Here is a 14,772-nt window from a genome sequence, read left to right as displayed (position 1 = left end):
AAATGGGCAGGGAACTTGCATAGACATTTCTCCAAAGATGATACACAAATGGCAAACAAGGATATGAAAAGATGCCCAACATCACTAATCATGAGAGAAATGCAAATCAAAACAATGAGATATTACACCCATCAGGATGGATACTATAAAAAAAAAGAAAAATAAATTAGTGTTGGTGAGTATGTGGAGAAATTAGAACCCTTTTGTACTGCTGGTGGGACTGCAAAATGATAGAATTGCTATGGAAAACAGTATGATAGCTCCTCAAAAAATTCAAAATAGAAGTACCACATGACCCAGCAATCCCACTTTGGGTATATGCTGAAAGGAACTGAAAGTAGAGTCCTGAAGAAATATTTGTACAGCATGTTTACAACAGTACTATTCACAATAGCCAGCAGATGGAAGCAACCCAAATGTTCATCGACAGACAGATGAGTGGGTAAACAAAATGTGATATGTACACACAACGGAATAGTATCGAACCTTAAAAATAAAAAAGAGCCCGGCCAGGCGTGGCTCAGCGGTTGAGCATCCACCTGGGATCCAGGCGATCGGGGTTAGATTCCCGGTCAGGGCACATGCCTGGGTGGCGGGCTTTATCAGTGACTCTCTCATCATTGATGTTTCTATCTCTTTCTCACTCCTTCTCCTTTCCTCCCTCTGAAATCAATAAAGATACATTTAAAATGAAAATAAAAATAAAAAAGAAATACTGTCATATGTTACAACATGGATAAACCTTGAGGACACTACACTAAGTGAAATAAGCTAGTCACAAGACAAATGCTGTGTGATTCCACTTAAATCAGCTATCTAAAGTAATCAAATAGAAACAGAAAGTAGAATGGTTATTACCAGGGGTGAGGGTGAGGGAGAAAGAATAGGTATTGTTTAAAACCTTTTTTTTTTTCCCAATTACAGTTTATTTTCAATATTATTTTTTAGTCTCAGATGTACAGCACAGTGGTTGGACAATCATATACAAAGTTATTTGTATGGTACCATAGAAAGTTATTACAATATTATTGACTATATTCCCCTTGCTGTACTTCACATGCCCGTCACTGCTTTGTAACCACCAGCTGTCCTTCTCGATCCCTTCACCTTCCACCCAGCCCCCAACAGTTCCCCTCTGGCAACCATCAGTCCGCTCGTATCTATGAGTCTGTCTCTGTTCTGCTTGTTTGTTTACAACGTTCTTTAGTGTTTCAGTTTTACAAGATGAAAAAGTTCTGGAGATTGGTTTCACAACTTAACACTGCTGAACTGTATACTTAAAAATGGTTAAGGTGATAAATTTGATGTTATGTGCTTTTTATAATTAAAAACTTTTATTTTTTATAAAGGAGAGACTTTGGGTTTCCAGTTCTGCATGTAAGGAGCTTGGGAGTCCCCACTCTGTTGTAACACATAAAAAGCTGAACGGACTGATAAATCAACACTCTTCTGGGATCCCTAAAAAGGCAAGGACACAGGGCAAACTGCTGCCCCCAATTTGGAGACCGACAAATACAGGTATACCTCATTTTATTGTGCTCTGCTCCACTGTACTTCACAGGTAATTGCACTTTCATCAACACTGAGGCAGGACCCTCCAGCAGGAAAAAGATGACCACTCACTAAAGGCTCATAATGCTTAGTATTTTTTTTTTTAAAGCAATAAAGTATTTTAAATTAGGGTATATAGACTTTTTTTTAGACATAATGCTATTGCACACTTAATAGACTACAATATAGTGTAAACATAACTTTTACATTCACTGAGAAACTAAACATTTGTGTGACTCGCTTTATTGTGATATCTGCTGGGGGAAATGGGGAGCAACTGCTCAATGGGCACAAGGTTTCCTTTTGGGGTGATAAAAAAGTTCCGGAACTAGATAGTGGTGATGGCTGCGCCACACTGTACACACACTGAATGCCACTGAATTGTACACTTTAAAATAGTCAATTTTATGTTATGTGTATTTTAGCACAGTATTTTTTTTTTTTCTTTTAAAGCACAAGAAGCATAGGAAGGGATGAAGCAGTCAGTGGTGAGAAAAGCAGAATCCATGGGAAAAACTAATCATCTGCAGCCACAGAAAGACAGGCAGAGGGAAAGAGAGATAAAGTCTTGGTGCCTGAAGCTTCCTGCTCCTGGTACTCTTGGCCTGGAGTCCAGTTTCTGCCCTTAGATTTCTGGGAAAGCTAGGAATCCTTGCAATAAACACCTTTACTTTTGAGTCAGATGAAGTGAGTTGTGCTTTCTGTAGTAAAAAATACCCTAACACACTTGCTATCTAGTTACTGACCCCGCTACTCCACTTGAAGTGTACTTGCAAAGGTTTCTAATTGCTATCTAAATGCCAAGGGCTTTTTTTGTGTGTGTGTGTGTGTCTTTCTTTCCATACTTTTCTGTCTAAACTGTATCATGCCCTTGTTCTTTAAACAAATGCTTCCCTAAACTTGTGTTGTTCCTTGGAGGGGTCTCAGAGCTGGAGCTCATTCCCTCTCTGTTTCACACACTACTTACATGCACTGCTGATGACTAGTAAATCCATACTTTGAACCCAGGCCTTTCTCTGATGTTTCAGTATCATATTTCCCACTAGAGCTATCTCAAAAACCAGCACGTTTTCTTAGCTCCTTACCCTACCTCCTTACCTTTGCCTCTGCCAACCTGGGAAAGTAAAACGAGCTGTGTGCCTTCCCGTGATGTTTCTCTCACCTCCAACAAACACTTCTTGCTTTTTGAAAATGTTAAAAGCTGGGCACACCTGCTACTTTTCTAGTCTGTGTTACCAGTAATGGAAGTTTTATTTCGATTCCATCTTGAGATGTAATACTAGGACAGCAGAAATATTAGGGAATTATATTAGCAGAAACATTAACCACTGCTATTACAAGGAGAAGAATTTCTGACATAAAAGTAAATATATTCATAAACACATTCATTCATTCAACCAGTAATTGAGTATCTATTAGGTATCAGGCACTGTTTCACACAGTGGAGACAGAGTTGAACAAAACAGAATAAATCACTCTCCTCACGGAGCTGATATTCCAAGAGAGGACACACAGATGTGGAAAACTCAGGTGCAGTAAAAATAAAACAGCAGTGATAGGAATTCACTGGTTGGCTATCCACATAACTCCATACTGATTATACACATGTGGCAACTGTCCATAGACAACATTGGCTGCAAATTGGAGTCTGATTTCACAAAAAAGCAAGCAAAAATTCAGCTCTTTTTGAGGGGTGCTTTTAGCTCATGATTCATAAAAATGGCCTGATGAACTGGCAGTCAGTAGGGTAAATATCTGTGCATAGAATTACTTTTTTTTCTCCTATTAAGGACTTGACTACAATTCTACATTGGATATCATTCATTTTTAAGCAGATTTCTATTAAATTTTTTCTAAGATCAAGTGATTTCAAAATTGCATAGAATTTCACTCCAGGTCTTCTACAGAATTTACTATAAAATTTTTACAGTTTCCAGAGGACCAAGGGAATCAGGAAAGACGTTCAACCTGCCCTCTCAGACCAGGGCCCATGTGAAATATGACCATTTTCCAGATGTTTTATTACTTAGACAATGAGCTCTCCCCTGACAGGACAACAGAACTCCACCTATAACTGCATTTTACTGTACACTTTTCATATTGCTTCTATGTTCTTTAGAATTGATCTGATATATAACCAAGGGTCAGAAACAAGGAGAACTTGTAAAAGGGAGCACAGGGCTGAAAATCAAGAAAATACTATAACACAATAAATCTTCCACTTGTAAGGGCAGAGAGTCAGTACTGAACAGCACAAATAGATTCACACAGAATTTTCCACTATACTTGTGGGGAACTAATTCTGACCCTCACTGGAATGAAAGGAACTATAGTAACCGTTAGGAACGAAGACAATCCTGGACAGTTCTGTGCATTTGGGGCGCTGTCAGGGAAGAGAGGGAGTCCCCAAGCCCGGGGAGAGTCAGGTCACATGGCTCCTTTAGCATTGGACACAAGAACCCAAATCTCAGTAACGGGAACGGTCAGCTCCCTTATTACAGCGTTTGCCTTTCGAACAGGTGCCTTAGATAAAAGGAAATACTGAAACGCTTTATAGACAACAAACGGATCTGGGACTGAGGAGACCTAACAGCGCTTGTTAAAAGGATCCAGACGTTTAAAAATCCAGACACAAAGTTGCTTTAAGTCTCTCCTCCAGTTGACAGCTTCGGAGAAGCCCAGTATAAATGGTATATCCAAACACAACGTATTACAACCGGGCCCACTTCACACATGCTCTGGCTACACAGGCTCCAGATCGCGGTGCCGCAGTGCACGGGGGCCAGCCCCATGGTAACAGCCTGGCAACGAGCAGGATGGCGGCGGGGACACACACATTCCCATCGCCAGCACGGCGCTGTGTAGTGTGGACATGTCTTTACTTTCTCCATCTTCAGAGCTGTTCAGGAGCAACTTAGCTTAGAATCATCTGTTCCCAAAAATGTGCCTAAAGCTGTAGATCAGCACAAATATTTGAAAACTATGGCGTGCCAAGTCCTCGTCTCTAAGCATTTAGGATAAAACACAGATGTTCTTCCTGCCCTTGAGGAAATGACAATCTAATGCCAAAGACAGACTTTAAACAAAGAACCATAAATAGAAAGCAAACCATTACACATACAGAAACTAGCATGGAAAACATATAGAAAGGTGTCACATCAGAAATCTAAACTAATCTGGGGCCATCGGGGACTCCCCTCTCCCCCCACGGAAAAAAGCATGTTTAAACCAAGATGAAAAGGATGGGTAGAAATTTCCCAGACAAAGTCCTCAGGAAGCGGGCAGAGGCGATACAGCCTGGCGCACTGCACTGGTGGGACCAGGAGGAGCTCGGCCCCTGCCAGAAACCCCTCTACAGTCCCGACAGTCATTGCAACCAGCTGATGATGCCGACACCTCAATCACACACTAAGAGTTGGCAGGATGTTCTGTCTTAAGACCAAGTACTTCATCCACACTCAGAGTTACCAGAAACAAAAACATCCCTGGGCCCCTTAGCACCAGGAAGACTGCCAAGCAAGGTGGCTGCCCGCTGGAGACAGGACCTGAGAGCAGGAGGCAGGAGGCAGCTGTGGCCCGTGGAGACGGGATCGATGACATTTAGGGGGACTCAGAAAATGAGCAAATATATTGAGAATAACGAATGCCAGGTTTCTCACTGCCAGAAAAGAGATTTACAAATATGGAAAGAGGGAAAGGCAGAGTGAACCCTGTGGTGTTGAATTATAATTGGAGACTGTAAATTTGTGATTGATAGATATAGAGATATAGAAATAAATACAGACATGAGAGAGAGGAAGGGGGGAAACAGAGGAGGAGAGAGAGAATTTCCTAATTGGCAACAGTGATTGTCTGTATAATTTGTGCCAGATCAGTCTGCACCAAGAAGAAGCTGAACTTTCCGGCTATCCCAGGACTGAGGATGCTTACAAGATGCGCCTAGAACATCTTGTGCCACAAAGAAAGAAAGAATTTCAAAGGACAGGGTCCTGTCAAAAAAACCCAAGAGCCAACTTAAAGAGGCTCTTACTAATCTAATATGGAACAATTTGAGAATCAAAACAATTGAATAAATAATGAAATAAAAAAGGAATTTAGTAGTCCATACCGAGAGAGAGAGAGGGAGAAGTGGAGGGAGCAGCATTTCCTTACAGCATAATGCTTACTAACTGTAAATGGAATAATAGAATTTTGAGAATCACCTTTTGGCAAAGATTATAGTAATAATTCAGGGAAGAGAGCATTAATGAATATTAAAACTAAGGGGTAAAAGTAGGATAACAAATGGGATGTTTATAAAGCCTCAAAGCATCTCCACACAGAATACTGACTGATGATAAGGGGAAGAGAGAAACTTTATAGTGGAGACACCAGAAGGTATCACCTCATGTGGTCAAAGTTGACATCACCAGTGGAGGGAGACAGACACCATGTGGCAACTGAGGGGATTCAGTGAGGAGAACAGAGCTTCAGGTCCGTGGTATTTCTGCCAAAGATGATCGACCCGACTCTCTTGTGAGGAACACCAGGCAAACCCAAACAGAAGACTGGTCTATAAAATACCTCGCTTCTAATTTCAAAACATGTCCAAGTCATGAAAGTCAAAGAAGAACTGAGGGACTGTTCCAGGTTGAAGGAGACTGAGGAGATGTAATAAGCACTGTGTGACATTCAAGATTAAATTCTTTTTATGTACCTTACCATCATCTGGACTGTCAGCGAAAGCTGAATAGAATATCCCGTGAAAGGAAAAGAGCAGTTATGTGGCTATTTTCACTGTTTTGAAGTTTAAAATTATTTCAAAATAAAAAGTAAAAGAAAAAAGGTACATTTAAAAAGAACTGTCTAACATTTAAATAAAAAATAAACAACCTCCCGAATAGTAAATACATGCAACAGTGTTTATTCCTTCTGGCAATGAAATGCAAATTAAAGTCTTCAGGTATCATTCTATACCTGATTGGTTTTTACTGTAGTCATTTGTTTATCTATATGTGGGTGTGCTTTGTAATAACTAGAAAGGGTTTATTCTTTGTTTTCTAAGCACTATTACATAAAGTAACTTATAAACTCATAATCCTTACAAGGACTCTATAAAGAAGATTTTCTCCACTTTACAGACGCAATGGAGGCTTAGAGCCTGAAGCAGCTTGTCCGAAGCTGCATAGCCAACGGGTGGCAGAAGTGGGGCTGAACCAGGCAGCCCGCCTCCTATGCTTTTAGCCGCTATGATCCACTGCTCTGCATCTTCACACAGGGCTGGGGTACTGAAACCTGGCACAATACTTCTAAAGAGCAATGAGGCCATGCCACCCCTATAGTTAACAAATCCTCAGACCCTTGCCCACTAATAAGCTGCTGAGAATTTATCCTAAGGAAAGTTATATGCAAAAGAGAGAAAACTGCATGTATAAAGATGTCCTCTTTGGCCCTCGCCAGGTAGTTCAGTCAGTTGGAGCATCACCTCAAGGAGCCAAGGCTGTGGGTTTGATCCTGTCAGGACACATACAAGAATCAACCAATGAATTCATAACTAGGTGGAACAACAAATCGATCTTTCTCTTTCTGTCTCTCTCTGTCTCCTTCTGTCTCCTATCCCTCTTCCTCTCTTTCTAAAATCAATTAAAAAAAAATTTAAGATATTCTCCTTGATTTGGAGTGGTGAACACACAGTACAGTGTACAGATGATGTGTTATGTTGTAGTACTGTGCACCTGAAACCTGTATAAATTTTGTTAACCCAGTGTCACCCCAATAAATTCAATAAAAAGGAAAAAAAACCAAAAAAACAAAGTTCTTAATTGTTTTTGAATAAAAAGATAATAGAAATATTATCTTTTCTATAATAGAAATATTTTAAATGAAAAATAGAGAAATGGCACCCGGCCAGTGTTGCTCAGTGGTTGAGCAATGACCTAGGATCCAGGAGATGGAGGCTGGATTCCCAGTCAGGGCACATGCCCGGGTTGCGGGCTCGATTCCCAGCAGGGGGCATGCAGGAGGCAGCTGATCAATGACTCTCTCATCATTGATGTTTCTATCTCTCTCCCCCTCGCCCTCTCCCTTCCTTTCTCTGAAATCAACAAAAAAATCAAAAAAAATCCTAAATTGTTAGGTATAAGTACCTAATGTTAGCACCAAAAGTAAATGATTACTATTATCAAGACCTTACAATACATTTTAAATGTTTTAAGAAAACAAAATCTTGAAATCTGAATATGCTATGAGATTAAAAAAAACAAAGATCAGAAGTCAGAAAAAAAGAATAAATGAATAGAAAAGAAGAAAAATAAGAGTCAAAATTTAAATGCTCTTAAGGGGAAAAAATAATTCCAAGATAGGAAGAATTAAATGACAAATAAATCTTAAGCCTACCATAGTCAAGAAATGTCCACAGGAATAGATAATGACAAATATTAAGGGAAAATACATCTGTTAGAAGAATGCCAGTGCTATTACGGAAGAAAAGAGAATGTTATAGTATAGCAAAAAAAAGTTATATTGAAAACTATTAATTGAAGTCTTTACCAACCAGAAGGGATTTCATCTATTTGGTATGGTTTTAAAATGTAGGTCTGCTATGAACATGCAGGACACTATGAACATCTTGTATGTTCTATCACAGGAGTAAGTAAGAAGAGCCCTAAGCATTAGAAAGCAGGTGAACAGATTTGCCATCTCACTTGATAGCCTAAAATTGAGATGATGCCCAAGCTCCCGGCCTGAGTGTGGCACAGGGATCACTCATGCCACTCGTCTTCCTCTTGTGAGTCAGTGAATGGCACGCAGAGGCAATGGAGCCACGCTCTCCCCACAGCCTGCTCTTGTCTGCCTGTGCCAAGCATGATTTTTATCCCCTAAAGCCATTTCTTCCTCAAAAGAGCTCACCAAAGTTGTCATCCTTCCTATCAGCAGCTCCACTGGGCTCTGGTGAGTGACATCCAGACATTTAAACTCAAAAGCTGCTTCAGAAGGGAGTTATTAAAATTCAAATGAGCTGAGCATATTGAAGAAGAAAACACTCGTTTGCATGCACACCTCCGCGTTTGGCCATCCCATTTAGCCCCGAGAGCAGGGTCTGGTTTTGTTTTTGTAAATGGGCTTCGGAGACTAAGGTCAGCCTCCCACGGCCCCCACTCCTCTGGGGTCATCATTAGTAATGTGCAAGGCTGAATAGAGTTCCCCTTGAATCTAGTCAGCAAACCTGACAAGAAGGCAGCCCTCTCCCACAACCTGAAAACGCCAACCATCTGATTGGTAAGAGGGCGCTTTTTCATACTTCATTTATCTGTTTTAAAACAGCGGTCAGGAAGACCGCACATGACGTCACCAATGCCGGCTCCCTGATCTCTCGGGTTCAGAGCAGACATTCCCTGTTGTGCCACGACTGTGTCATCACAAAAATGTTACATTCAACAAAGAATTTCCCACAGGCTTCAGAGGATATTCATTTCCGCCAAGAAATATGGATCTGGGAAGCTGACATTTTATTCACTAGAAAAGAGTCTATCTTTCATTTGACCTTAAGAATTCTTATACTTTGCCTCATGGAAATTATCTCACATTATCACCACTTAAAATTTTTATAGGATAGCAGGGAGCAATCTAACAAAAAACTGACAAAAATATCTATCCCCAGAATTATCCCAGCCATGGAAATTTTTGATGCTCCTTTAGTAAAAATTTAATTTCTTACTAAAGGCACCTTGATTATAATATCTACTTTAAATAGACTTGAGTTATGGCACTTTAAACAATGAACTCCACATTATGTGTAATACATGACATGTTCATGTATAAATATATCGCATACAACACTGACATAACCATACACGGTATCAGCTGTCACCGAGGACATGTGCAAGCAGATCTTGCTAAGTCACGACCCTCAGATAATGGCACAATTTCTAGGGCTCCAGAAACCAAAGGAATTCATCTCCAAGCTGTGAAGGCAGCTTATAATCTGGAAGCTCCAGGATTACTGCACCCAGTGGGGAAACAGATGACGTGACCTTTAATGTCCCTTTCAATGGTAACATTTTATTCTTCCACAACCTTCATTAACCAAACTTGCCTCTTTCAGATTCCTTCATTTCCATTTGTTCAAAAATGTGTCGTTGTCGTCCCCCCCCCCCCCCCCCGCCACTTAAAATTGGGATGGCCTTATAATACAGGCACTGGTTTTGCCCAGACTGACCGAACCAGCCCACGGAAGAATGGAACTAGCAAATACCAATGAAAGATTATTATATGAATGAAACTGGTTCCTGAGCTGGGACAGTTCAAATTCGAATCCATTTTCTCCTCACAGCGCTGAATAGCATGTGTATCACTGAAGAGTATTTATTTAATAACTTGGATGGCATTCTTCCGGCTCCAGTTAAAACAAAAGGCACTCAATCTCTGTGCTCAGATGGCTTGTGCTCTAATGTGGGTGACAGCGTGAAAGAAAGAATCACGAGGGGACGCATATTCGCAGAGAAAAAACATAAGCTAAAAATAAAACCCAGAGCCAGCGATTCCAACAACACAGGGTGATCATACAAGGTTCAGGGTGAAGACCTACTTGTAAGTCAGGTCCTGAAACACAAGCTGCACCCAGGCCTGTTTCCTTTTTCTAGGTCACACTCACTTGAAACTGACAAGAAAAGTAACCTGTGCTTATACTTTTGAAAAGGCCAAATGAAGATTAAAGTCTTCACAGAGGCTCCCCGCCCCCCACCAGGTCAGACACGGTGATTCCAAGAGACTACACAGTGTGTATGTTTTATGTACCACTTATTGCAGTTGGGCCTGGCCATCTCTATCGCAAAGACGCTCTAAGCAGAGGAAAATATTCACTCCTTCAGATTTGTGTTGTTTAATTTTACAGAGGCATGCTCAGGGCATGATAAAACTTAAGAAATGTGTTTACTTGCCTTTTTTTCCCCCCGTAATGAAGAAGTCAATGGCTGCTCTAATAAAACTGCTTTCAGGCAAGTAGCTGTAGTCAGTAGGAACTGTGGAGACAGAAAATTATCAAATTAACCAATGAACTTGGCGGACTAATGAAGGAAAGAGAATGATCTCAGGCTGCATATCAACCTAGAGACAAACCGGAGATGTTTATGCCATTAATCTCAGCACAATACTCTGTGGCTGCAACTAATTCTATTAAAGCGACTGGCCTTGAAGTCATCGTGTAGGCGATGCGAGCTATCTAACGTGGCAGTAAACCTAGTAGAGGGTGGAAACCACAGAGGAAGAATATTTACTGAAGCGGTTAAAACAAATCCTTTCCACCCTGTCACATCAATGAGCCCCCAATCCTGTGACCTCCTTAGTGTCCGCAAGGTAGGTGTCTGTCGGCTTCCAGGCTGAGACCACCGTTCTGGGAGCTGCTTCAGGATATCCTGAATGGGGTATGTGAACCATGAAATATAACAGCATTAACAGCAACCAGTCACCTAGTTCATAAGGCAGGGACTCTCAGGGGCCAATGTGGACAAATAACCAGCTGCTGCTGACCCAAAACAGCGACAGTGATGCCAGCCGAGTCCTGGGGGTCTCCTAGGTCCTTTTCCTCCCATAATTGCTTCGTGAGATGGGTTTTACTGCGATAAATGGCTCAGTTGGAAAATTCCATCAGAAACAAATAGCTGTACTTTTCCAGACATACAATCATTTTGTTTCAAAGAACCTGAGTGTAGGATGATTCACTGTGACCTGGCCTGAATATATGTGGGCCAGACCACATAGCCCACGTTTAAAAGCCTGTGCAGCCCTGGCCGGTGTGGCTCAGCTGGTTGGGCATCGTCCTGGGCACTGAAAGGCTGCCTGTTCGATTCCTGGTCAGGGCACATGCCCAGGTTGCACGCTCGATCCCGGGCGGGGACTGTGCAGGAGGCAGCCAACTGATGTTGCATTCTCACATGGGTGCTTCTCTCCCTTCCTTTCTAAAAATCAATAAACTACTCTTAAAAAAACAGTCAATGTAAAAAGCAAAAGCCTGACACAAACATGCTATTTTACCAGGAAATTGTGAGAGCACTGCCCTTCCAAACTAGCATTACCAAGGGTTTCCTCCGATGACTAAGTTTTTTTTCTTTTCACCATTTTAATATGACAGCTGCCAGCTGTCTCAAGTTCATTATGTTGGGAATGCTGCAGAATAATGTCCTATTTCTGTAGCTAAGGGGTGATTGAAAGTGAGGGAGACAGTAATTACAGGGGCCCGTGTTCATGGTAATTCTCTCCATACACTACCTGTCAGGGGATATGTGGAACTAGGTTTTAATGAGGAATCTTTGGTACCTAACCCCTCTGGCCTGGGTCCAAGAGAGCCAGTGGATCAAAATTCTATCAGCAGCAAGGAGGACATACAGGTCCCAGTATGTTAGAGTGATGCCTCCCCAGAAAATCTTCAAGTACAAACATAAATTAAGCATGTGGGAATTGCAAATATTTCTTATTGCTTGTTATCAAAAAGCTGGAAATAGAAAAAGCCTTGTTACATTAAGGTCTAGGATTTCAGTCCTAGCCAATGAGATGCACAACTTTCAATGTACTTACCCCATTATTTTCTCAAAATCAGGGGCCGGAAAAACTCCAGCCATATATGAAGAGACTTTTAATGAAATACGGGTAGTATACAACTATGATTATTACATCTAGTAAAATAAAAAGAAGTCTGTTCCAAGCTTTCAACAACCTACTTCTTTTTTTTTCCTGAATTTGTCACTAAAACAATTGTGTGTGTGACTTATGTAATCTTTCCGAGTCTCAGGTTCTTCATCTGTAAAATATGGGGTTAGACTCAATGTCTAAACTCTTTTCTGAGGGAGACAAAAAGAGGGAAAAGAGCATGGGCTTTGGAGCCCAACAGAGCTGAGCTCAAACTGGTGTCCACCACTAACTGCGTCATGACCCTGGTAGGTCAGAAAGCCTTTCCACAGCCCACCTCTTCTGATGTAAAATGGGGATGGTAATACCCATACCCATTACTTGGGGTTGTTGTGGAGATTAATGCTCTTAACAGAGTGCATATAGCCTTGAGTCAGCAATCCCTCCTTTCAGCTCCAGTGTCCGATGGCTCTAATCTTACCAGAGGTTCTGCTTTGATTTGAGCACAGAGTAGACAGATGAAGATGTCCTAGAAGCCAGATTGCATTGGACTGAAGACCTATCACCCCAGACACACTGATGACCTATGGATAAAAATGTAACAGTTCAGTGATGGGACATGATCCAAACTCCATTCAATAAAAGGCTACTCACAGAAAGTCACTAATCTTTTATGAGGTGGTGGCTTGTCTGGTAATGAGAAGTTCTACAAGATGCAATATCACCTGTCTAGTTTACTAAATCTGGGACATATAGGTGATGAACAAGTGTTGCCGAATGAATGAATGAATCAATCAATCAATCAACTGATGATAAGAAGAACATATTAGTGCTTGTCTCAGGTATCACTCAGTCAGATTGGTCTCAAAGGAATTTTCAATGAATGGGAAAAGAAAATCCAAAATGTAAAAAGAGGTGATAGTTAAGATTAAAATACCTCTAAAAATGGAAGTAGATATTATTTTGTTCCCTTCTTTAAATAATTTTCAATTACTATTTGGTCATTCATAACAAACACTTAAAATAGTTTCAATTATAGATTTTTCTCTCCCAAGTTATAGCAACTTAAGTTTAAGTAGTTTTTTTTTGAGAATATTCATATTCATACATGAAAAAGACAGTTTCTTTTCTGTTCAGAAATTTATGCTTGCTTTCAAAAGTATGACTTTCTAAAACTTCTTCAGGTGTTACAATCACCAATATTTTACAAGAAAATTATGCTAACTGAAAAGACTAGAATACAAAGGTCTATGTGCAGTAAGAATACCAACTATACAAAGAAAATAATGAATGCTTGAAAAGAAATATGACCAGACAGTAGAAGCAGTTGCTTCAGGCTGGGAGGACCACCTGCGATATTTTTTCAGCTCTTCCACTATGTCTATACCTTCAAATTTTATGCAATGAACATAATCATTTAAAAAAAATAAAAATATCAAGTTATAAAATCACTTCTCAGCACATAAATATGTTCATTCTTCAGCCAAGGATAACGCTGACAATGATTTACCCAAATACTTTTATCGGTGACATCTGAGCTGGTGCCACTTGACCATGCTACTCAGGTATCTGCCCTGCCCTCTGGTCACCGTCCATTTCTCCATGTCCTCAGGGCCTGACATTCCTGGCAGGGTCAGGTTTTAGTTTTTAAGGGAAAATAATGCCAACTTAAGTTAACTCAAAATGCCAGTTTTCTTTTTCTTTTTTTTTTTTTTAGAGGAGTGCATGTTTGTCAGCAAATGCAGGGCTACAAACCACTCTCAAATGCCCCCTAAACTCACCATCAGCAACCAGAAACTTCCTCATTTTCTAAGTGAAACAGTTTCTATCAAGAAAGAGAAAAAAGACAAAAAGGGGAGTATCTGCTTTCCCACTGAAGGGTTTTAAATTCCTCTTCCCACCTGTGTTAAGGTTCTAATGACTTCATTAAGTCTCGCTTGAAAATGAGAGGTCTGGATGGCTTCTGACTTCAGCTGAAAGAAAAACAAAAAATATCCACTCCAACATCTCCCAAAAAATATATATATAACGATATTCCCAGTGTATGAGCTATCATCTTCTAAACCATGAAGTAATTTATCATAATGTCCTTATAATTCAAAAACAAAAACTGTGAGCTCCTTGAGAGCAGGGCCCATGCTTTACTGATCATTGATTTCCTTGCACCAGTTCAGGGTGGCATGTGGCAGTCACTTAATAAACCTGTGCTGTATAAAACAAAGGAAGTCCTAAGAATTACTTAGAAACTTACACATATATGTGTCCACTATGAAAAACATTTTAAAGTGGAAAAAATTTACTTAGATACCAATAAACATTGCAGATGCAAAATGGATTTTCTTATGAATGATTTCTGAAATTTCTTAGGATTCAATCACTGTACTCAGGCAGAGAACTTTGTGGCAAGTACATAAGTTGACTAAATTCCTACAAACCAACTAAAATAAGGGGGGAAAAATCTCTACACTAAGAGTTCCCAGAAAAGAACAATTTTCCACCCTGGCTGGTGTGGCTCAGTTGGTTAAGTATCGTTCCATGCACCAAGAGGTGCCCGTTCCATTCCTGATTGGGGCACATGCCCGGGGTTGCGGGCTCGATCCCCAGTAGGGGGCATGCAGG

At 40.6% G+C, this 14,772-nt stretch overlaps 1 protein-coding gene across 1 annotated transcript in view; it reads right to left on the bottom strand.

Annotated features, from left to right (window-relative positions):
• The window catches only part of FOCAD (focadhesin), a 256,525-nt gene that overhangs the window by 22,610 nt on the left and 219,143 nt on the right, over nt 1–14,772 (bottom strand). Inside the window, exons 33-35 of the mRNA XM_081150464.1 lie at nt 14,055–14,126; nt 12,635–12,737; nt 10,470–10,550 (exon numbers count right to left, since the gene is read on the bottom strand). Coding sequence (XP_081006590.1) covers nt 10,470–10,550; nt 12,635–12,737; nt 14,055–14,126 — 256 coding nt within the window. The remainder of the gene's footprint in view (nt 1–10,469; nt 10,551–12,634; nt 12,738–14,054; nt 14,127–14,772) is intronic.

Source organism: Miniopterus schreibersii (genome assembly GCF_964146895.1).
Source record: "Miniopterus schreibersii genome assembly, chromosome: 11".
NCBI lineage: Eukaryota > Metazoa > Chordata > Mammalia > Chiroptera > Miniopteridae > Miniopterus > Miniopterus schreibersii.
Note: the sequence above shows the minus strand (reverse complement) of the source record. Positions and strands in the feature narration are given on the sequence as shown.